The 22,071-nt window shown below is 39.2% G+C and overlaps 2 protein-coding genes across 3 annotated transcripts; both read right to left on the reverse strand.

Annotated features, from left to right (window-relative positions):
- Positions 1–977: 977 nt before the first annotated feature.
- On the reverse strand, positions 978–11,812 carry LOC127935364 (uncharacterized). 2 transcript variants are annotated; one of them, XM_052533168.1, is made up of 4 exons: positions 11,631–11,812; positions 8,001–8,345; positions 2,031–2,072; positions 978–1,904 (listed from the first exon to the last, which is right to left on the reverse strand). In XM_052533168.1, the coding sequence occupies exons 1-4, from the start codon at positions 11,692–11,694 to the stop codon at positions 1,738–1,740; spliced, it is 618 nt and encodes a 205-aa protein (XP_052389128.1). In that variant the 5' UTR covers positions 11,695–11,812; the 3' UTR covers positions 978–1,737. The 2 variants fall into 2 exon arrangements, 1 of the variants encoding a protein (XP_052389128.1); XR_008148072.1 differs by lacking the exon at positions 8,001–8,345.
- Positions 9,342–11,318, reverse strand: LOC127935350 (E3 SUMO-protein ligase ZBED1-like). Its single transcript, XM_052533147.1, has 2 exons — positions 11,168–11,318; positions 9,342–11,052 (listed from the first exon to the last, which is right to left on the reverse strand). Exons 1-2 carry the CDS (start codon positions 11,315–11,317, stop codon positions 9,379–9,381), a joined length of 1,824 nt encoding a protein of 607 aa, XP_052389107.1. The 5' UTR covers position 11,318; the 3' UTR covers positions 9,342–9,378.
- Positions 11,813–22,071: the final 10,259 nt, after the last annotated feature.

A 22,071-nucleotide genomic window follows, 5' to 3' on the forward strand; every position in this document is an offset into this window, starting at 1 on the left:
AGATGCTGTGTGTTTGTTTGTGAAAGCAAAACTACTTTGTTTGACCTTCCAAAAGAGGACACGGCTAGAAATCACATTTATATCACGTTTATAATGGGTCTTATGTTTATGTCTTGTTGCTCCAGCAGGGCATCACAATATGCTAATGAGCGTAACATGCTTGAGGAATTCGGCCAATCACAATGCACTGTTTAGCTGGCCAATCAGAGCACACCTCACTTTTCAGAATGATGAGTTTTGTGAAAATCGACTGGTTTCAGAAAGGCAGGGCATAGAGGAGAAACAATAATGTACAGTATGTGGAAAATAATGTATTTTTTTAAACTTAAACCACATAACCACATTTCATTATACCAAATACACAAAAAATAATTATCTTTTTAGCACCATCATATAACCCCTTTAAAATATTAACAGCTTCAGATAACTTATGAGTAACTGCCATTGCCTGAAAGAGTTTGTGAGACTCGCTAAGGTCGATCAGCGTTTTCACTAGTGTATGTAAGAGGTTTTAAGTAATGCGTATGAATGAATTTCACTTTTTTTTTTTTTTCACTTGTGTTTGTAAAAGGCTTTTCAATAATTATAGCCTACATGGCCCCTTAAAGATTTCTTGGCCTGAATAACTCTTGTGTTAAGTGAGTGTCATCCCTGACAGTTTGTTTTCCCGTCATCTTTTAGCTGTATGTTTTTAATAGAGTCAGACAGGAAATGTTTGTTCACTGTGAAACCTAATGTGAAACTTTTTTTTCCTCCTTCGGAAACAGAGCTGACATCTCTGAACACATGCAGCTGTGTTTGAAGAGGTTTGTATGATCAGATAATGCACAAATACAATACATTTGTTAGTTTTACAGCTTTTTATTTCATCAGAACTCTTAACAACAGATTTGTCTTTGAACACATCTTTATTTAATCAAGCTTTATGTGCCCACCCCCGTCCCCATCATTTATACTTTCTCTTAACCTCAGCTTGTTGTGTAAAAAGGGTCGAAGCCCATTTTCCTTGAAGTTTGAAGATGGTTGTGTTTGAAGAGAAATAGCATGATCTGGTTTTGTGTCAGAAAATGCACAAACACACAGTTTCACAGTTTTACTGCTGTTTATTTGAACTCAAAAGCATACATGGAACATTAAGACATATGTTCGCATTTTAATTTAATCAAAATGTATGTGCCATAGAAGAGAGTCACATTTATATTGTATCTTGAAAACAGCTTACATGTACATATTAATAATAATCTAGATATATATATCATGTCTAAAGATGCAGCCAGATACTATTTTTAGTCCTGCTGGTTTAATGATTTTAAAGCATATATATTGGCTGTGACAGATGACAGCTGCTGTTTTTTGTTTTGTTTTTCTTTAGTAAGGATTTTGGCTCAATCTCTATATTACAGTAAACATTCTTTAAGACATACTACTCTAGCTTGAATATTGTGTATTGACATTAAAATATGTTGCAGAAGCAGTAACAGCTCTTAAACTGAATATTATTACCAAGCACAGATGAACTGCACAAACCTGAATAATAACCACAACAATTAATGTTTCACTGGGGCTCAAAAAGGTGAAATCTGTCAAAACATCTCAGTTTCTCAGAAGTGAAAGAAGATCTGGTCAACATTTGGGCATTTAGGGCACACAGTTGTCTATTTTAGTTAGTAATCAACAGTAATTCAGGTTTAGCTGACAGTGCAATGCTCAGACAGGAAAATAAAGCAGACAAATGAGTCATTTAGCTGAATTGTGACGAATCAGAGATGAGCGTTTGGCTGCGTTCCATCCTTTCTGCCAGGCGTGATGGTGAATGATAACTCCTGCAATGACTGTAGCTAGAAAAAACACAGCAATAGCCAGAACAACACCACCGAGCATCAATCCCTTATTGTTTGTGTCATCTATAGAGAGACAGACACAGAAGAAATATTCAGATTTATACAACTACAAAAGTGTTTACTGATAACTAGAATTGGTGCTGGATCTCTTTCATTTATGAAAAATTAAATGAGTTAATTAAACGTTACCTGTGATGTCAACTTCTTTTGGCTTTTCTGTTACAGAAAGACCTGTAAATATATGATCAGTTTATCAAACACACACACACACATACACACAAAATATTTTTAATTGTTAGTTGTATATTGGAGAGTGGGTTAAGATTAGCTTTTGGTGCTTTTAAGTTGTTCTTTATGCAACAGAATACAAAAATGATGCATAACGACATTTCAACGGCTTTATAATTAGTTTTTCAGAACAAGAAAAAAACAACACTTTTGATTTGCAGTGTATGATTGTGATAAAAAATGTACCCATATTGTCTCGGGTTACTTGACTGTAAACCTGTTCCCTGAAAAAGCGTGAACGAGATGTTTAGAACGTTCTTTGTTCGACCGTTAGTTGAAGCATGTGTGTCAAACATGCCAAAGTTTGTCTTAATTAACCTCGATTAGGTGATGTCACTCGATTACGAACACCTGTCTGAAAGGACGTCCAGTCACGCTTACAGTGTGGGATTCAGGTGCAGCATCTCGTTCCCACTATTTCAGGAGAAGTAACCCGAGACATTGCCTTATCAAAAGCTACTCTCGATGCTGTGCTCAATAGCACTATTGGGAACGAGAATACCAATGCCACCGCACTGGAAGTGTTTGGATCCCCAGTGTTGAGTAGTGTGTGCGCACAAAGATTGAAGAGGTGTCAGACGTGACTTTGAGATGTTGACTGGAGGACACGTGAGCCAGGAGTAGCATGGACATCCAAACTATAGAATCTGAAAAATGTATGTGGAAAGGACCAACCTCCAACATCACACACTTGCTGTATGGGTGCACCTCTTGCTAAAGCCATTGAAGATGCAACTCCCCTAGTTGAATGCGCCCTTATTCCTAGAGACGAAGTCTGAACGAGCATCTTGTAGACTAGGGCAATAGCATCTGTCACCCAATGTGACATGGTTTGCTTAGTGGCAGTCGCCCCTGTTTACAGCCCCCATGGAATATAAAAAGCTGCTCCAACTTACGCCAAGCAAGTGATCATATTTATTAAGAATAGGTATTATTCTGAACACAACTCTGCATATATATATATTTATATATATAGTTTTCTCTCCAAAGGCCTGAAGTTCCAAACTGAAGTGCTCAAAACTGGCCACTTCAAAGAGCTCTTTGGAATGAAGGATTCCGAAGGCTACAACTGATGGACACTTTGGGATCCCATGATCCTTTGCACAGATTCTTTCCATGATAAAGCTGCGGGTTCTTTGATTACCCCCTGGTGGCTGGCTGCAGTACAACTCTCCATGTAAACAAATAGGACTTGAGTAAAAAAAAAATCAATAAATTTAAACATTTATAACTAAATAAATCAGTATTTTGGCATAATAACACTATATTAAAGGAACACTCCACCGTTTTTTGAAATAGGGCTTATTCACATTATTTCCTACATTTAGATAGGTGGGCAAATGCATTTTTGTGTCAGTGCATGCATTGTTTTAGTTTGACTGGGTCGGCGTTAGCTTAGCTTAGCACAATGAATGGAATCCTTTGTTGCCAGCTAGCATGGCCTGAGTAAAAGTGATCAAAAAATAAAAAATAAACCCACCTAATTACTTCTTGTGGCCTGCGTATTCACAACGAGTACAAATAGCGATCCAGATTAACACTAGGCGATTTCCTAGGCAGAGATTGACTTGGGACTATATTATGGGGAAGCACAGGCGAAGCACTGCTGCTTAGGCGAAGCACTTCGGCGCTACATCGGCGCAGAGATATCATGCAACAAATAAAATCCCACGACTTCCGTCAACATACCGGAGTGAATAGTAGCTGCCTGGCTATTTTCCTTACAGTACACGGATGGCGATGAACATGGCTGATTTTGAGATAGACGAAGAGGGTGACTTCTCAGACAGTCAAGAACCAGAACCATACCTATTTGAACCAGAGTTTACAGAAGACGAGCTGCGTGCTTTGGAAATAGAACGACAGGAGGAGGAGGTTGCGATCGCTCAACAGCCTGAGGACGTGAGGATGTTTTTGCCATTGATGACCAGGCTCAACACGTCAGATCAAGATGAGCGTGCCCGAAGTTGTGTCACATCTACAGAGGATTTCACGGCGCTGATCCATTCTGCAGTACTCGATTTTTTTTCCGGTGTGACAAAGTGAACTGGAAAAAACGCCCCACACCGAATGGACCAAATGGACAGCTGTCCACAGAGTAAGTGATTATTTTAATCATGACGCATGTATAGATCGACCCATATTATACCTGTATTCACATAGAGTTGATGTTTTCACAGGCAATATAGGTTGGTGGCTTCTCCTCTCTAGTAGTTATACTAAAACTCCCGAGTCTAACTGTGCGTTCACACCGCCGGCGTCGAGAGCGTCAAAAAGCGCTCTTGCCGCTCTGCTCACGACGCTGCAGAAAGATTCGTGAGCGCTTAGACGCTCTGACGTAGATCGAATGCTTATTTTGTATTTAAAGTGGCCGCAAAGCAAACAAGCTTGTTGATCTCGTGCAGACTAACCACAAGGAGGGTAACGTTATAAGTTAACCTCATTACATATTGTTGTGGACGAAATATTAAGATCCTTTACTTAAAATTAACAAATCTCAGACACCTTGGTCAACGTATCACTTTTAATTTATTTTTTATGTCCCTGTACACAAACAGGGACACCTCATAGATCATTGCAAACTTGAAACAGCAATAATCAACCTGTCCTCCATTGTGCTTGGGAACTAATGGTCGGAGCTGCGTTCTCTGGAATCCTCTCAAGCGGTGGACTTCTACGTTCCGATTGGTTGCTGCCCAACCGCGTCATAGCTCATTACCATAAAGTTGCCTTGATTTCAACTCTCCTCGACGCTCTCAACGGCCAAGTCGCGCCGCGCCGCTCCTCGTCGCTGCTCGTTGCCGGCTTACATTGAAAATGAATGACTTCCGGCCGCTTTGACGCTCTCGACGCCGGCGGTGTGAACGCACAGTTACTCGGTGAGAGAAATATAGCTTGCTAACTTACCCCTCAGGTTCGTAGTCTAGATAGTAGTCTAGTCTATCAGTAGTCTAGTGCAGCATCTATTTTACATCCGAATAAAAACACAGATTAACATAAGGAAGAGAAATAAAAGACAACTTAGTTGTGCACTTTGTTCTTCCTGTGCTTTGAAAATAGATGGGACTGCCGTATCTTTCAGACGTAGTACCGTCTTTCTGGACCCATATTCCATTTTTTCAAAGTAGTCCTCTGGTGCAAAATGTTCTTCGCAAACACGATACTGCTTTATTTTGTTGAGAGGCGTTGAACTACAGATCTCCAGAGCTGCTAGCCATTTATTTCTCAGTTCCACATGGAATTCTGTGAAACATTATATTCGTGTATGTCCTTTGCTTGTTCTCACAACCTTTTGCTATGCAGGTAATAACCATGTTTGCTGTAACTTATCAAAATAAATCATCCAAAAGCGAAGACACTCGGTGCAGGTCACGCTGGTATGTTCTTCTTCTTCTGTTTTTTTGACGCGTTGCACGCCAGTATGTTGACGGAAGTCGTGAGATTTCATGTGTTGCATGATATCTCTGCGCCGAAGTAGCGCAGAAGTGCTTCGCCTAAGCAGCAGTGCTTCGCCTGTGCTTCCCCATAATATAGTCCCAAGTCAGTCTCTGCCTAGGAAATCGCCTAGTGTTAATCTGGATCGCTATTTGTACTCGTTGTGAATACGCAGGCCACAAGAAGTAATTAGGTGGGTTTATTTTTTATTTTTTGATCACTTTTACTCCGGCCATGCTAGCTGGCAACAAAGGATTCCATTCATTGTGCTAAGCTAAGCTAACGCCGACCCAGTCAAACTAAAACAATGCATGCACTGACACAAAAATGCATTTGCCCACCTATCTAAATGTAGGAAATAATGTGAATAAGCCCTATTTCAAAAAACGGCGGAGTGTTCCTTTAAGCACAGCTTGATTAATGACTCACGCGAGTCACGTGTGCCACCCGCTGGCGCATGCGCAAATAACAGCTGTTTGCAATCTCCTCAGACACAGATTGATTCACTGCTGCAAAAACGCGTTCATTTCATGGAAATTCCGCTACTATTTTGTTTAAAAAGAAGAAATTGCAAACAACGTTGTACAGTGCAAACTGTGCCTTCCAGCAAAGAAAACACTTTCTTCATCGAAGGATTTGACATCCAACCTAAAGAAGCATTTGCACTTTTAAAAATTAGTTTTATATTTGCAAAGAGAAAAAAATATTTGTATTCTCTATTTTCCTTTTGAAGAAACATTTTCCAGTGTCTAAAAAATGTTCTTATTATATTTGCTTGGGAAAAAAAAAATATTTGTATTCTCTATTTTCCTGTTGAAGAAACATTTCCTAATAAAATTCTTTCTTATTATATTTTCTTCAAAATAAAACAAAATAATCTGTAATACCAATACCATGCACTAGATGTCTGTATAGTCCTTTACACATATATTAATTCATGGCTGTGAAATTCTTAATTAATAAATGTTGTTGTTTTTAAAAAATAATATTTGACCTTGAAGTAATCCAGAAGTAATCCAAAAGTAATCAGTTACATTACTTTCATATTGTGGTACTTGGATTACGTTACTGAATACTTTTTTTATGAAGTAATTAGTAACTGTAATGGAATATATTTTTAAAGTAACCCTCCCAAGCCTGCTTCCAATACAGTTTTCCAAAAGATGGTTTCGGTCATGCGGTAGTTGTTATTGTAATAATTGTTTTTGTAATAAGTTAGATTTCAGCTAGTAATTTAAAAACAGCTTTAATGCTATAAAAACAGGGCATGTCGTTATGGATGATTGGGTAGCAATTTATTTTACAGTCCTATTCCTCATCTACATACTATGTACTTATTACAGTAATTACAATAACTATGTAATAACTAGGTACTAACCCTGAACCTACCCCTAAACCTAACCCTACCCCATGTAGTTACCTTGTATTACCAGAACTTTCTTAGATAAATACACTGTAAGTACAGTATAAGAACATGTTAGTACACGTACTGTAAAATAAAGTGCAACCGATGATTGGGTCTGTGGGAGTTTGGCTGGGAGTTTTTTTTCTTTTCTTATTTTTTTACAGTGTAAGCATCCAACACTATTGGGAGATAAAAGGGTCTGTATTAATTATCAATGGAAAAAGCGTAACGACTAACTTGGATCACGTGAGGCACCTCAGACAATCAGTTTGGTCTCCTTCCCTGCGGACCGCCAATACATATCTATGGCTGCAGCATTAGTATTAGCCATTTTACTGTTTTTTTTTTTTTTGTTTGTTTGTTTTTGCTAAATGTTGCAGGCTTGGGCTCCAGGGGTTTTGTTTCAGACAGTGCACCAGTAGCACATCAACCGATAAAAACACACACAATTATGGCAAAATACCATAAACTTGAGGTGAAAATGTATTCAATAGAGACATCGGTAGCAGTACTGGTATAAATAATACTGGCCTTCATTAATAATAAGCTATTTAGTAAAAAATGAATAAAAAATGACCTTAAACAGATATACTTTATAAAACAGACCATCTTCATTTTGTTTTTACATTAATTGCAGCTTCAAAGTGAAATGACAATATGAATATATTTAATTAATATGGAATTAATTAAAAAATCTATATTATTATATGCAATTAGTTAGGTAGTCTTTAATCAATTGACAGTTTAAAAATATATATATATATATATATATATAAATATATATATATATATATATATATATATATATATATATATATATATATATATATATACATTTACATATATATATGTAAATGTAGTACATTTACATTTAGCATATAACATAATTTTTCCTACCCATGTGCTGCTAAATCCATGTATCTTAAAACAAAAAATATTGTACAGATCTCGTCTTTGCTGGCTCATCTGACCCCTTCCCCTCTACAACGACAAGTTTGTGAAGATATGATGGAAAAACTGAAATGTGTTACCCTCAATCTCTAGTCTGATGGGTTTGTCGAAGAACATTTCTTGAGTGAAACACTTTGTTCCACAGAAATAAAAGCCCACATCTGACTCTGTTACTCCAGAGATCTCTAGAAAGACTCTGGTGATATTTGTGTCTGCAGTAAGCTTCAGACGAGGGCTGTTTTTATCAAAGTTCTTCAGGATATTTCTTCCAGTTCTGTCTTTCTTCACAGAAATCAACATATCTAGTTTTTCAGAATTGAGGTGATACCAGGCGACTTCACGTCTGTCTATCATGCTGCAGTTCAGACTGATGTTTTCTCCCATCTGAACTGGTAACGCATCATAAGACCCTCGCACTGACGCATCTGAAGAGACATCAGTAAAAACAGTAGGGCTGCCCCCGACTAAAGATATTCCTAGTCGACTAACACTCCTGCATTTTAGCGATTAGTCGAATAATCGTTCATTTATGATATTAATATAAAAACCTGCATATATACAAGGAAAGGTATAGTCCAAGTTGAAGTTTAACACTTCCATATGACAGAAAATGCTAAAGCATGATATTAGCCCGTTCACAATGAAAATGAAGCGCTTAAAACAGAATAGTAAAGCATTTAAAGTATCCAGCGCTTACTGACACAAAAATCAGTGGCCAGAACGTTATAGGCTAATTATAACATAAAAACAGCAATCAGACTTCCTGTGCATTTTAATAATTTATTATCAAAAATACAAACTGTAACAGTTACATGTCAAAAAAAAAAAAACAGTTTTGAATAAAATAAACAAAAATTCGTTCTTTAAAATAAATTAAATAAACTTATTAGTAACTTGCACAAAAAAAAGGAAAAAAAAAGGAAAAAAAAATAAATAAATGAATAAATAAAATACTGTAGCAAAAACGCTGCTTTGTATAAAAATACAGTGGAAAATTAATATAATTTTTATATTGTTCAAAAGGAAAATTAACAAGAACGAACAATTTAATAAATGCACATGGCACATCGCACAACGCCAAAACTTAGAATAAAAAAGAAGGCGGCAAACAAATCAACAGCCTAAGTATTTGATTAAATTCTTTAGAACAACTATATTTAAGAAAAAAATTGTGGAACAAATAATTTAAAAATATCAGAGCAAAGCCGCAAACTGCCATTAAGACGACGGATGAGTCTTTACCTGAAACAACAAATTGCAAACATCAGACTAAATTTTCTTACAGAATAAAAAAACAACTTCTGCATTATATAAAAACGAATAAATAAAAATAATATGTATTTATTTATTTGTATAGCCTACCCGTTATAAAAAAAAATACCCGTTTTTTTTTAATAGCCTAACAGATAGCAAACAGAAACACTACAAAAAGGAAATTAAGCATTCTTACCTAAGCTTTCAATTCGATTTTAATTTTTTCATATTATGTGAGAGGAACACCAGCTTGTCCACATTGTTGGGAAGAAGGGAGCTTCTCGACTTGTTCACAATGAAGCCGGCCTTTGAAAATATGCGCTCTGATGGAGTGGATGTGGAAGGGATACAGTGGAGTCGTTTAGCTGCTTTAGCGAGCTTTGGATATCTGTGTTCATTTTTTTGCCACCATGCCAATGGTCCCGAATCAACCTTTGTTTTATCTGCCAAGTACATTTTTATTTCATCCTTCTCTTCTGCATGCTCCTCCTCATCAATGGCCATCAGCATGGATATCTCGGCCTGCTTTTCCTTTTTCGGTTCGGGCTCACCCTCCTCTGCGGGGCTAATGCTGTCATGATCACTTTCTGGCGCAGTTTCTGTAGATAAACTTTCTGCCAGATCCGACACTGTGGAGTACGCATCTTCTCGTTCGTGTTGGTCAAAGAATGACAAGCTCTTAAAACGTGGGTCTAAGACAGCAGCTTGAATATAAATGCTGGTCGCGATATTCTCCGTCAGTTGCCATCTCGTGTCAATTTCTTTTGCTAGTTCTGTCTTTAGTGCTTTTGTGGTGGGACTGTCTTCGTTGCGCAGCACCAAATGGCGCCTCTTCATGTTGATTAACATGGGCAATGTGGCAGATAGGGATGCGTTTAAATCCTGAGAAAGCAGCTCAGTGAGAGTGACCATAGGCTTGAGCACTGCGACCGTGTCCTCCGCTGTCAGCCAATGTGCTGTTGTGAGATCTAGACCTCGTTCAGAACGTTTGGTAATTTCAGGGTCTGACAGCACAGCTGTAACCGGCCATCTCTGTTCCAAGAGTCTCTCCAGCATGAAGTACGTGGAGTTCCATCTTGTGGAGACATCTTGGATAAGTTTGTGTTCTGCAACATTCTGCTGCTTCTGTTTATGAGTCAGAGCTGTTGTAGTCTTAGTACTTTTCTTGAAATGCCACACAAGGCGTCTAGCAGCAGCGATGCATTGACATATGGGGTCAGTTTTAAGAGCCGCGTTTATGCATAACTGTAACGTGTGCCCTGCACAACGGACGCCCTTCGCATTACCCCAGGATGGATCCTCAGAAATCAGTTCTGTGCACAACACCATATTAGCGGCATTGTCATGTACGACTGCTACCCTCTTTTCTGCAGGTATTTTAAATTCTTCAACCACTTCACTGAGTCGCTCTTTTATGTTGGTAGCTGTGTGGCTCTCCTCCAGCACTTTTGTTTCCAACACAAAAGAATGTTGTTGCCAATCTTCAGACGTGAAGTGTGCAGTAACGGTCATGTAACCCTCACTCTTGATAGAGGTCCATGTGTCTGTTGTAAAGCTGACTGCTGTACAACTTTGAATTTTCTTAACAAGAATTTCTTTAGTCGTGTTGAACTTGCTTGTTAAGCCATGCATTATTGTGTCGCGTTTGGGAATGGTGTAGCCTGGTTCGAGGAATTCAAACATTTCTTTGAACCCGTCACCACGGACAACGTTGATTGGTCTCATATCAAGCGCAATGAAATCGACAATTTTCTCTGTAATTTCTCGCTTTCTTTTCTCACTTAGAGGCGGTCTCAAAACGAATCTCTGCTGCATCATTGTTGACTGCGAAGTCGAAGCGCACGACGCCACATCATTGCTGCTATATTGTGGATGAGCCTAGAGACAAATGCATGTCAAAAACCATGAATATGATTTAACTTAACAGCGCAAATGTGTTTATATCCTTATTGTTAAAACGAGGGGCCATGTGGTGGTTAACGTTACTACTTACATGTTTTAAATGATAAGACATATTCGATGTTGACGAGTGATAGGCAAATGTTTGCCTGCAGAGTTTGCAAACAGCCTTTTTAGGGTCGTCCTTCGACTTTTCAAAATGATCCCACACTTTGGACTTTTTTCCTGACATAATTATTAGCATCAGCCAGACACCTCTCCCACAAGTGTGCTTTGGTATACCGCGAGACACGAGATCTCAATATATCTCTCTTGCTTTGATGTCATGTCATACACTGACTGCGAAGCCCCTGATTGGGTAATTTTTTCACGTAATATTTTTTTTTTTTTTTTGCGACTAACCACCTAATGAAAATGTATTCGACCAAGCCCTCTTCATATCGACTAACGTTTAGTCGACTATTTGGGAGCAGCCCTAAAACAGACCCTTTTAGACCATGCTCATAATAATAGTTATTTATGTTAATTTCATAATGTCTGAAATAGAGTATATTTACCATTGGATGTGATTTGCATAATCCAACATGAAAACACACAGAAGAAAAATATGACTTTGTCCATCTTGTCTGTTGATCGTAACGGGGTCGATCAAACTACAGGTTTGCAGAAAAACGAAACCACAAACTGTTTCCTCTTCCTTGACAGAGAAATATAAAGCATTGAATAATAGCCTCTGTAATGTTTACTGAGATCAAGTGAGACAGGAAGCTTACGCTGCAATTCTGAACACGTCACATTCACTTTTATCTTACAGCATCAGTGATGAAGGAAAGAGTCACAGAAGCTTTAAAGCAGGTAAAGTCATTTATTAAGATATATTTAAGCATACAGACAGTAGAATAGAATTACATACTATATAGAAAATCTTATTCTCCTTCTTGTACCTGAACAAAGCAATGTTAAACATGAGGGAAATACATCTGAAAGAAAAGAAACAATAAAAACGTAAAAACATTGATTGATGCACCAGATACTGTAGTCAGTATCATACTGTAATGATGAAAAACAGCGTCTCGTGTTTATTTCACATCCATATTTTAAAAGAATTGCTGTTGATCTGGACAGCTGTATAGAGTTTGATCCATATTCACTCAGTCCTACAATAATGTCTCACAGATGTCACAGAGCTTGATTTGCATTTTTCCTTCACTGCATTTACCAGCAACAATTACCAAACTCACAAGACTGTCACATCAGATCACAAACTTCACAGTTACAGTATTATTAGGTCTTAAGACCCTGAATTTCGCTGCGAGAGGCTGATTAGAGGAAACTAACTAGTTTGACTCGCTTGCTGTTAATGATCATGGATCCAGAGAATGCGTTCTGTAGATTTATTTGCATGAGAAACAAACAAGGTTCTGCGTCCAATACATTCCATAATTGTTTCACTAACATACGAAATGGTGTCCAAAAGTCATGACAAATGGCATAAAACAGCATAAAGGCTCTTTAGCGGTCAGCAAAAAAAAAAGACTTCCTCCGTCACCGCCCTCTTACCCCAAACACACAGGTGAACACATGATAGATTCTTACTACCTCTGTACCACCAGGTGACGCAATTGACACAAATATCTGTACAAAAAAAATAATATAACTATACCTCTTTCACACAGCTTTCAGTAGCACGTTTAGAGCAGATTAAGTTTCTCTTGATCCCTAACCATTTCAGCTCGATCCAGGGCCGTTTGAAGGAATTTGGGGTCCCCAAGCAAAATGGACATAGAGGCCCCCCGACCCCCAGCATGCACACAAAGCCTACAGGAACCACAGCATAGCCATACAGATTAAGTTCACCCACACTTTATATAAATAAAAAAGGGTTACAGTGCAAATACTGCTTGAAAAAATAGTTTAGTAGCACATACCTTGTGCTATATAGAGGAAACATCAGCACTGAGAAGTGATGCATCTGTTGATGTTGAGGATGAAGTTGATGGTGTAGCTGGGAAAATAATTGAAAAAAAAAATCTGAAATTACCTGTGAAGTACGTTTTAACATTTCACTGTTAGCATAATGAAAGCGGTCACTATTAACAGCTCAGGGGTGTGTTTCCCAAAACCATAATTGATAAGTTAGATGGTAGACACTTTATAATAACAATCATTAATAGATGGTAAATTGATAGTTAATTAATCTTTAGTTAATTGTCATTTAACTGTTAGCAAACAGTATTTTTACTTATTATAAAGTTTACCGAAAACTTAACCTCTTAAGCTCAAATGCTATTTTGGGGATTTCCGTTTTCCATTTTCATACCTGATTTTAAAGATATGTTAGCATTTCCATATTTTGATATTAGAAGGGAAGGGATGCAGGCAGCTGCTTTCACTACCAATGCTTAAAACATCCCAAGCTAATGTTTGATGCACGGAATTTATTGTGTGGTTTTTATAACCCCCATTTGGTAGATAGATTATCACGGTGGAATGGTATTGCATGCTATTTGCTATGCCACTTTCATCTAGGGCTGTAGATATCAAATTTGTTAGTAATCGAGTATTCTACCAAAAATTCCGTCGATTAATTGAGTAATCGGAAAAAATTTGTTTTTGCTTATTAATATTAATTATGCAAGAGAAAATAAGACTCCTGGGTCTCTTAAAATGAACAACTAAGTAGCCTTTTTTAGAATTTTTTTTTTTTTTTTTTTTTTTTAAAATGCATAGAATGCAATGCATACATCAAAAATAAACATTTAATTATTATCCATTGTTTCTCTGTCTGTACTTGAACTGTGAACAAGGACAATAAAGTTGACGGATGAATTAAGTGCATTTAAGTGCCATTCAGTTGGGGTTTTAAATAAAGCATTTTCTGAGATGCACATTAAACATTAAACACATAAAACATTAATTTAATTTATCTTTTATTTATTGATTATTAACTTAACTTTTTGGTAAACAAAGGGGATTTACTAGCTATTAAAAATAAAACATGGAAGAAATTTTGTGTGATTAAACCTTAAAAAAAAAAAATAATAATAATGTTTGATTTTTTTTAGTAGTAGGGTATGTACATTCTGCTGAACAATAGTAATACAGGACTTTTATTTTGACGGGTTGACATACCTTTACAGTTCTGTGTATGTGATGTGACACTAGTTTTACTCAAATCAAATGGTCAAATGCTCTGTATAGTTCTGGAGATGTTGTTCATGTGTTCACATCCTTATTTGGTGAGACAGCAGATGCTGAAATTACCGCGAGTGTCACGTGCGCTTCAGTGTGTGTTAAAAAAGGAAGATGCGCTTCTGCTCAATTCATTAACAGAGACACGCAGAACATGCAGGATTCATATTTAAATAGACTGTTCCGGCTTAATATTTACAGATATTAGTCCATATTGTGATTTGATGTAAGTGCAATGACCTATTTTTAATTCATTCATTCAAAATTTGGCAAATTACGTGTCATTCTGCGTTAAACTGTAAATTCAGTTTTTATGACTGGATTCCGCAATTCCCTCCGTGTTTTCTGCATCGCGGAAATCATAGGGCCCTAGTTGTGGTTTGCAAGCTCTATCTTGCAATCGACACACGCCACGACGTTCTCTTTACGTTTGCCCGCGCCCTCAAATCAAAACACTGCTGACTCCTTGCAGTATGCGATTTCTGTTCTGCGTCTTCCTTATCCCATTAAAAAACATATTACAATAACCATATTCCTTCCGTTTGAAAAAAAGGTTGCACTAACTGTTCGTTACAAGCAGCATTTGCCGTCAGGCAGGTAGCTAACATAAACATATTTTTGCTAGCCTACCTGTTGCAAAATTACACCATTTGTACAAGACTGACAAGTAGAGCTATTTTATGCAGTGCAATTTATCACTTACCACTATCTTGTTTTTTTCTTATATTCTTCCTTTCTCTTCTGGCTTCCTGAAGCATAATTCCACTTCATAGCTGTGTCCAAATTCAGGGTCTACATCCTCCTTAGGATCCTTCCTACCCGGTTGAAGGAGGAGGGGTCCTCCGACGACCGCAAAAACCGGAAGTCGGTGTTTGTGAATTTGGACAGCCTACCCTTCTTTCAGTTCCCTCCCTTACCCGTTGCTCATATCCTGTCGCCTAGCAACCGTGACAGCGCTAAGCAAGACGCGGGTGAAGAGCTCATCGTTCTCTCCCCGGAGCTTTATAAACACTTCTGTCTGCTCTTTCGTCCTTAGAAGCGTTAAAAACAGCTTCAATGACTAACAAATAAGCTGTGTGTAAGGGCATATTCACACAGGCAGTAAGGAAGAAGCTAGTTTACGAAAGGAAACGTTTTTTTTTTTTTTTTTTTACATATACACGTACAAATGTAAAAAAAATGCTTAACGCTAAAACAAAATGCTTATCTAGAAAACCACTGAAAATATATATTTTTGAAAAGCCAGTTTTTAAAAAACTTCGAAAATAATACTCCTCCCCCACTCCGCTACCACTCGCTTCGTCCTGCCGAAAATAATTATGGGATAGGTAGGACGCGAAAGGATCCACCACACCCATCCTTCCAATTCGGGGAAAAGGAGGACGTATTTGTGGGCCGCATTTGAAGGATCCTACGAATTTGGACAGCCTTCGTCGCGGCGCTGTGACGTAACATCCTTCAAATGAGTACTCCGAAGGATGTAGACCCTGAATTTGGACACAGTGCATGACTGCCGAGGAGGTTTTGTATTTTGCTGGTAGCAGAGATCACGTGGTTGGCTGGCTGCTGTCAGCGACTACTGAGAGGGGCCCCCTTGAGGGGGATCCCGATAACAGTGTCCTTACACGTTACTGCATTGATGATCAAAGGGGCGCTCACACAGTGTCGTTGCATTTTATTCTTAACCAGTCATTGTCTGGGGCCCCAAGCAATTGCTTGGTTTGCCTGCCTTGTCGCGACGGGCCTGGCTCGATCTGACAATTTTTTACCTCTAAAGATACACTTTCTGCACATTTTTGTCTTGAGAGAATATAATTTTTCAACACATAAAACCTTCACATTACTTCAGTATACCAATTTAAATTTAACGTTCATAAAGAATATCTTTTTGGATTTGAGACTTTACTCTTTGTAACTTTACAGATCTTCTTTACCAAGAGTTTGTAACGCTCCAAAGAGAAAGTACAAATTTTAATCGCATCATATGACCTCTTTAAGTCATTCACAGAGAAGGGTATAACTGCAGTCTGGAGATCTCCAAAACAAGGTGGGAGCTCCAAAATGGGGCATGGCTTCCTCCCATTGAGAGACAAGGTCATGACACGCATGCACAATTTTTCCCCCAATCCACTTCAGTGCAAACTCCGCCCCACAACTGATTCTGAAGTTTTTATTGGTTGTCAAGTCAAGTCAAGTCACCTTAATTTATATAGCACTTTAAACAAAATACATTGCGTCAAAGCAACTGAACAACATTCATAAGGAAAACAGTGTGTCAGTAATGCAAAATGATAGTTAAAGGCAGTTCATCATTGAATTCAGTGACGTCATCTCTGTTCAGTTAAATAGTGTCTGTGCATTTATTTGCAATCAAGTCAACGATATCGCTGTAGATGAAGTGACCCCAAATAAGCAAGCCAGAGATGACAGCGGCAAGGAACCGAAACTCCATCGGTGACATAATGGAGAAAAAAACCTTGGGAGAAACCAGGCTCAGTTGGGGGGCCAGTTCTCCTCTGACCAGACGAAACCAGTAGTTCAATTCCAGGCTGCAGCAAAGTCAGATTGTGCAGAAGAATCATGTTTCCTGTGGTCTTGTCCAGGTGGTCATCTGAGACAAGGTCTTTACAGGGGATCTGTATCTGGGGCTCTAGTTGTCCTGGTCTCTGCTGTCTTTCAGGGCAGTAGAGGTCCTTTTTAGGTGCTGATCCACCATCTGGTCTGGATACGTACTGGATCCGGGTGACTGCAGTGACCCTCTGATCTGGACACAGACTGGATCTGGTGGCTACGGTGACCTCGGAATAAGAGAGAAACAGACTAATATTAGCGTAGATGCCATGCTTCTAATGATGTAGCAAGTACATCGGGTGTTATGGGAAGTGTTCCCAGTTCCGATTTATCTAATTAATGCAGCCTAAAAATATTTTAACAGATTTGGATATTAAAAGCATATTAGTATGTTATGTGTAAGCCAGGTTACAGAGATGGGTCTTTAATCTAGCTTTAAACTGCAAGAGTGTGTCTGCCTGCCGAACATTACAATAATCTAACCTTGAGGTCATAAATGCATGGATTAGCATTTCTGCATTTGACATTGAGAGCATAGGCCGTAATTTAGATATATTTTTGAGATGGAAAAATGCAGTTTTACAAATGCTAGAAACGTGGCTTTCTAAGGAAAGATTGCGATCAATTAGCACACCTAGGTTCCTAACAGATGACGAAGAATTGACAGAGCAACCATCAAGTCTTAGACAGTGTTCTAGGTTATTACAAGCAGAGTTTTTAGGTCCTATAATTAACACCTCTGTTATTACTCATCATCCAGTTTTTTATATCGACTATGCATTCCATTCGTTTTTCAAATTGGTGTGTTTCACCGGGCTGCGAAGAAATATAGAGCTGAGTATCATCGGCATAACAGTGAAAGCTAACACCATGTTTCCTGATTATATCTCCCAAGGGTAACATATAAAACGTGAAGAGTAGCGACCCTAGTACTGAGCCTTGAGGTACTTCATACTGCACTTGTGATCGATATGATACATCTTCATTCACTGCTACGAACTGATGGCAGTCATATAAGTACGATTTAAACCATGCTAATGCACTTCCATTAATGCCAACAAAGTGTTCAAGTCTATGCAAAAGAATGTTGTGGTCGCACGCAGCACTAAGATCCAATAAAACTTATAGAGAGATACACCCACGATCAGATGATAAGAGCAGATCATTTGTAACTCTAAGGAGAGCAGTGTAACTACAATGATACGGTCTAAATCCTGACTGGAAATCCTCACATATACCATTTTTCTCTAAGAAGGAATTGTCACAGTTGGTAAACCGTGATCTCGGGGTGTTTACACTTTGTTGTGAATTCTGTGTGTTCCGCCTCTGCACTGATTAGTTGTGGGCGTCTCTGTTAATTGTATCAGCAACAGCTGCCACTCCTTACCCATCCACTATATAATGGCTTGTCTCACGTCCTGTGTTTGTGAGATCGTTGTTTCATGTCGTTGTGTTTACCCCCGTCTGGCTTCTGTGTAGTTGCGTTGGACGTCTGTGTTTCCCCAGAACCTCATCCACTCTCCGCACGATCACTCAGCCACGGACACTTACCTACGGCTCTGTTCCCCACAGTCCTGTGCCACTCTCTCCTGCTGCCTCACGCCGTCAACACCCGGATTCCTCACCTTCTCTCCACTACCGTCTGGACTTCTCACCGCCTAACCATCCCTCTGGAGTGTTGCTGTATCATCGTCATTGTGTGTCTTTGTATTATAATCAAATCCTCTCATTAAATACTTGTACTCGCTATTGTTTCCAGACTATCCTTTCACCAGCCGTCACAGAACGATCTCACCAACATGGAAGCAGCGAGCACCAATTCCCTCACCGAATTCATGCACCACAGCGTCAAAAGAATGGATCAGCAGCAGGAGAGCATCTCGAACACCGGACGCGCTGTCCAAGCGCTGGTGGCACAGGTGTCCGAGCTCACCCAGCAGATCCATCAGCTCACGTCTCCCACTGTGCCCATCGCACCGCCTGCGCCGACCGTTCCCCTGGGGATTCCCCAGGACCACTTCCGGCCAGAGCCGCGACTTCCGGCGCCGGAGAACTACGCTGGTGAGCCAACTTTTTGTAGAACATTCCTTAACAAATGCTCGATGCATTTTGCTGTGCAGCCCCGCACTTTCGCTATGGAAGAATCCAAAGTAGCGTTCACGCTAACACTTCTCTCTGGCAAGGCTGCCTTATGGGGAAACACAGACATCCAACGCAACTACACAGAAGCCATTCGGGTGTAAACACAACGACATGAAACAACGATCTCACAAACACAGGACGTGAGACAAGCCATTATATAGTGGATGGGTAATGAGTGGCAGCTGTTGCTGATACAATTAACGGAGACGCCCACAACTAATCAGTGCAGACGCGGAACACACAGAATTCACCACAAAGTGTAAACAACCCAAGATCACGGTTTACCAACCGTGACAGGAATATAATTGTGAGGATACCACCTTTTCTAGTATCTTGGACAGAAAAGGGAGATTCGAGATTGGTCTTTAATTAACTAGTTCTTTGGGGTCAAGTTGTGGTTTTTTGATGAGAGGCTTAATAACAGCCAGTTTGAAGGTTTTGGGGACATATCCTAATGACAATGAGACATTAATAATAGTCAGAAGAGGATCTGTGACTTCTGGAAGCACCTCTTTTAGGAGCTTTAGATGGTATAGGGTCTAACATACATGTTGTTGGTTTAGATGATTTAACAAGTTTATACAATTCTTCCTCTCCTATAGTAGAGAATGAGTGGAACTGTTCCTCAGGGGGTCTATAGTGCACTGTCTGATGCGATACTGTAGCTGACGGCTGATTGGTTGCAATTTTATCTCTAATAGTATTGATTTTAGAAGTAAAGTAGTTCATAAAGTCATTACTGCTGTGGTGTTTCTGAAATGTCAGCACTTGTTGAGGCTTTATTTTTCGTTAATTTAGCCACTGTATTAAATAAATACCTTGGGTTATGTTTGTTTTCTTCTAAAAGAGAAGAAAAGTAATCGGATCTAGCAGTTTTTAATTATTTTCTGTAGGATAGGTTACTTTCCCGCCAAGCAATACGAAATACCTCTAGTTTTGTTTTCCTCCAGCTGTGCTCCATTTTTCATTTTTCCATTTCATGGTTGTGTCAGTTAAAGTGTTTCCTAAACTATGCAACAATAAAACGCTAACCCCTAAACCTACACCACACCTTACCTTAACCACTGGAACTGATTGAATGGCGGGATTGACGCTGAATAGTGTGGTAAAGAAAGTTTCAGTTCAGGAAATAAACAGTTAATAAGATTATGCAGTATGCGACTCAATGGCACCCTTTTAGTTACACCCAGCGTCACTGCACCCTCCTAGCCTGCAAATTTTGTGCCCCGGGACAGCCCTGTTGCTTGGAATAAAGTGATAGAGTAAAATCTTTCCCCTCCCCTGGGACGCTCCTGAGTGATTCCTGTTTACATCATGAAGAAGAGGTTCAGACTTAGGTCCAAACCCCACTGGCCATGACCTTTGGCCTCTGCTCTCATGGAGAACATTTATTTATATAGCATCTTTTATTTTTAGATGAACTAGACACAATGTTTCATTTATAAAGTTTTATTTTGAAATGTAAGTCAGTTACAACTGACTGAAGCCACAGCCAATGGTGAAAGTCTTTGCGAAAGGAGACCCCACCCCATTTTGGAGGTTCTGCCTAATTTTGGAGTTCACGCCCCATATTGGAGATCTCCGGTCCGCAGTTATACCCACTTGCATTCACCCCACACTTGGGTGACCACCTGGCTATTGCTGTGTTGCAGGACAGCAGACCTGATTTTGCGGGACAATGCGGGACACGAGGGAGAGAAATTACTATTATTATACTAGGTGAATAAATATAGATTTTTTTATTAGATATCTTTTTGCAGTGATGTTAACATGTTTTAAATTGCTAAAAGGGTTTATAAAAATGTTAATGATGGCGCTGACCGGCGCTGTGAACGTCACTAATAATATTTAATAGTAATATCAGTAAAAAATTATTTTAACAGCACGTCTCTATTCAATCCAAATAATTAAGTGAAAATAATAATCCAATCGCTACAAAGCACATTTACAAATAAGCACATAAATTCCATTAGGAGAGACTAAGATTAAATGCATTCTTACCGGATTCAGTGCATCTTGAATTTATATTTTTTGTCTGATCTGGTAGCTTCGAGTAGGGCCTTCTCATTTATTATGTGTCTGTAGACTTTTTATGAGGTCCACAGTTTGCGGTTCCTTGTCTCTGTCCACGCAGCAGTCATGAGAGAAAACACCCTCTCCACGAACGCATTGGTGACAGGAATGCTCAAAGCCAAAGATACCAGAGCTGTTATGTTTGGGGCACGGACGTGCTTCAACAGAACTGTCCACTTAGATGCAACTGGATTTGTTGTTGTTGCGATTTCCTTTACGTGCGGCATAAGAACACAGAATTCATCATACAACTGGTTCATGTCCAGTTTAAAGCTCATTTTTAATGCTTCAGCTGCTCCACAGAGGTCTTGGAAGCTAAATTCCCTCTTGATAGCCAGGCATGAGATGTGCTTTAGGTAGTTGCCATCAGTGAAATCAAACCACTTGTGTAGGTAAGCAAGCGCTCTTTCATAGAACATAAGAAAGTCCTGCTCTATAACAGCAACCTGTGCGGTGGGAAACTGTTACAGGAGAGTACTGGTCTCGAATCCAAAGAATCGATCATTTTTCCTTTGTTCTAGTTTCAATTTGAGATTGGTCATTAACTCGAAAAGTTCACACACAGTTGTCTCGTCTCCCTCAACTTTAAGCACTGCGTCGAAAAAAACTTTGAGGCTATTTTGCAAAAACAGCAAGTATGCCTGGAGTTCACAGGGCACGTCTTCTCCATCCTCACAATTTGCGAGCAATTTCCAAAGTGCTGATGGACAGCGCTCTTCTCCAAGAGATAAAAAATAGCTTTTGACAGCTGGCCAGGAGTCGTGCAGACGTTTGACAGCAGGCCACAAACTTAGCCACCGTGTCGGCACATTCTTGTAAAGAGCCGTGTACTCCTCGTCCACAAACTCAAACACTTCCTTTAATTCTTGCACACGTTTAGCTGAAGACGAAAAGTGGTTGCAAACTTTTGTGACTATGTTCTCAATGTCAATTCTTAGCTTATCGCCTGCATACCTCCCACAGTTGTGCAGAATATGGGCCACGCAGTTGGGCTTGATAACTGATGCATTCTGGTCCATC

Source organism: Carassius gibelio, chromosome A19 (assembly GCF_023724105.1).
Source record: "Carassius gibelio isolate Cgi1373 ecotype wild population from Czech Republic chromosome A19, carGib1.2-hapl.c, whole genome shotgun sequence".
NCBI classification, from domain to species: Eukaryota; Metazoa; Chordata; class Actinopteri; order Cypriniformes; family Cyprinidae; genus Carassius; species Carassius gibelio.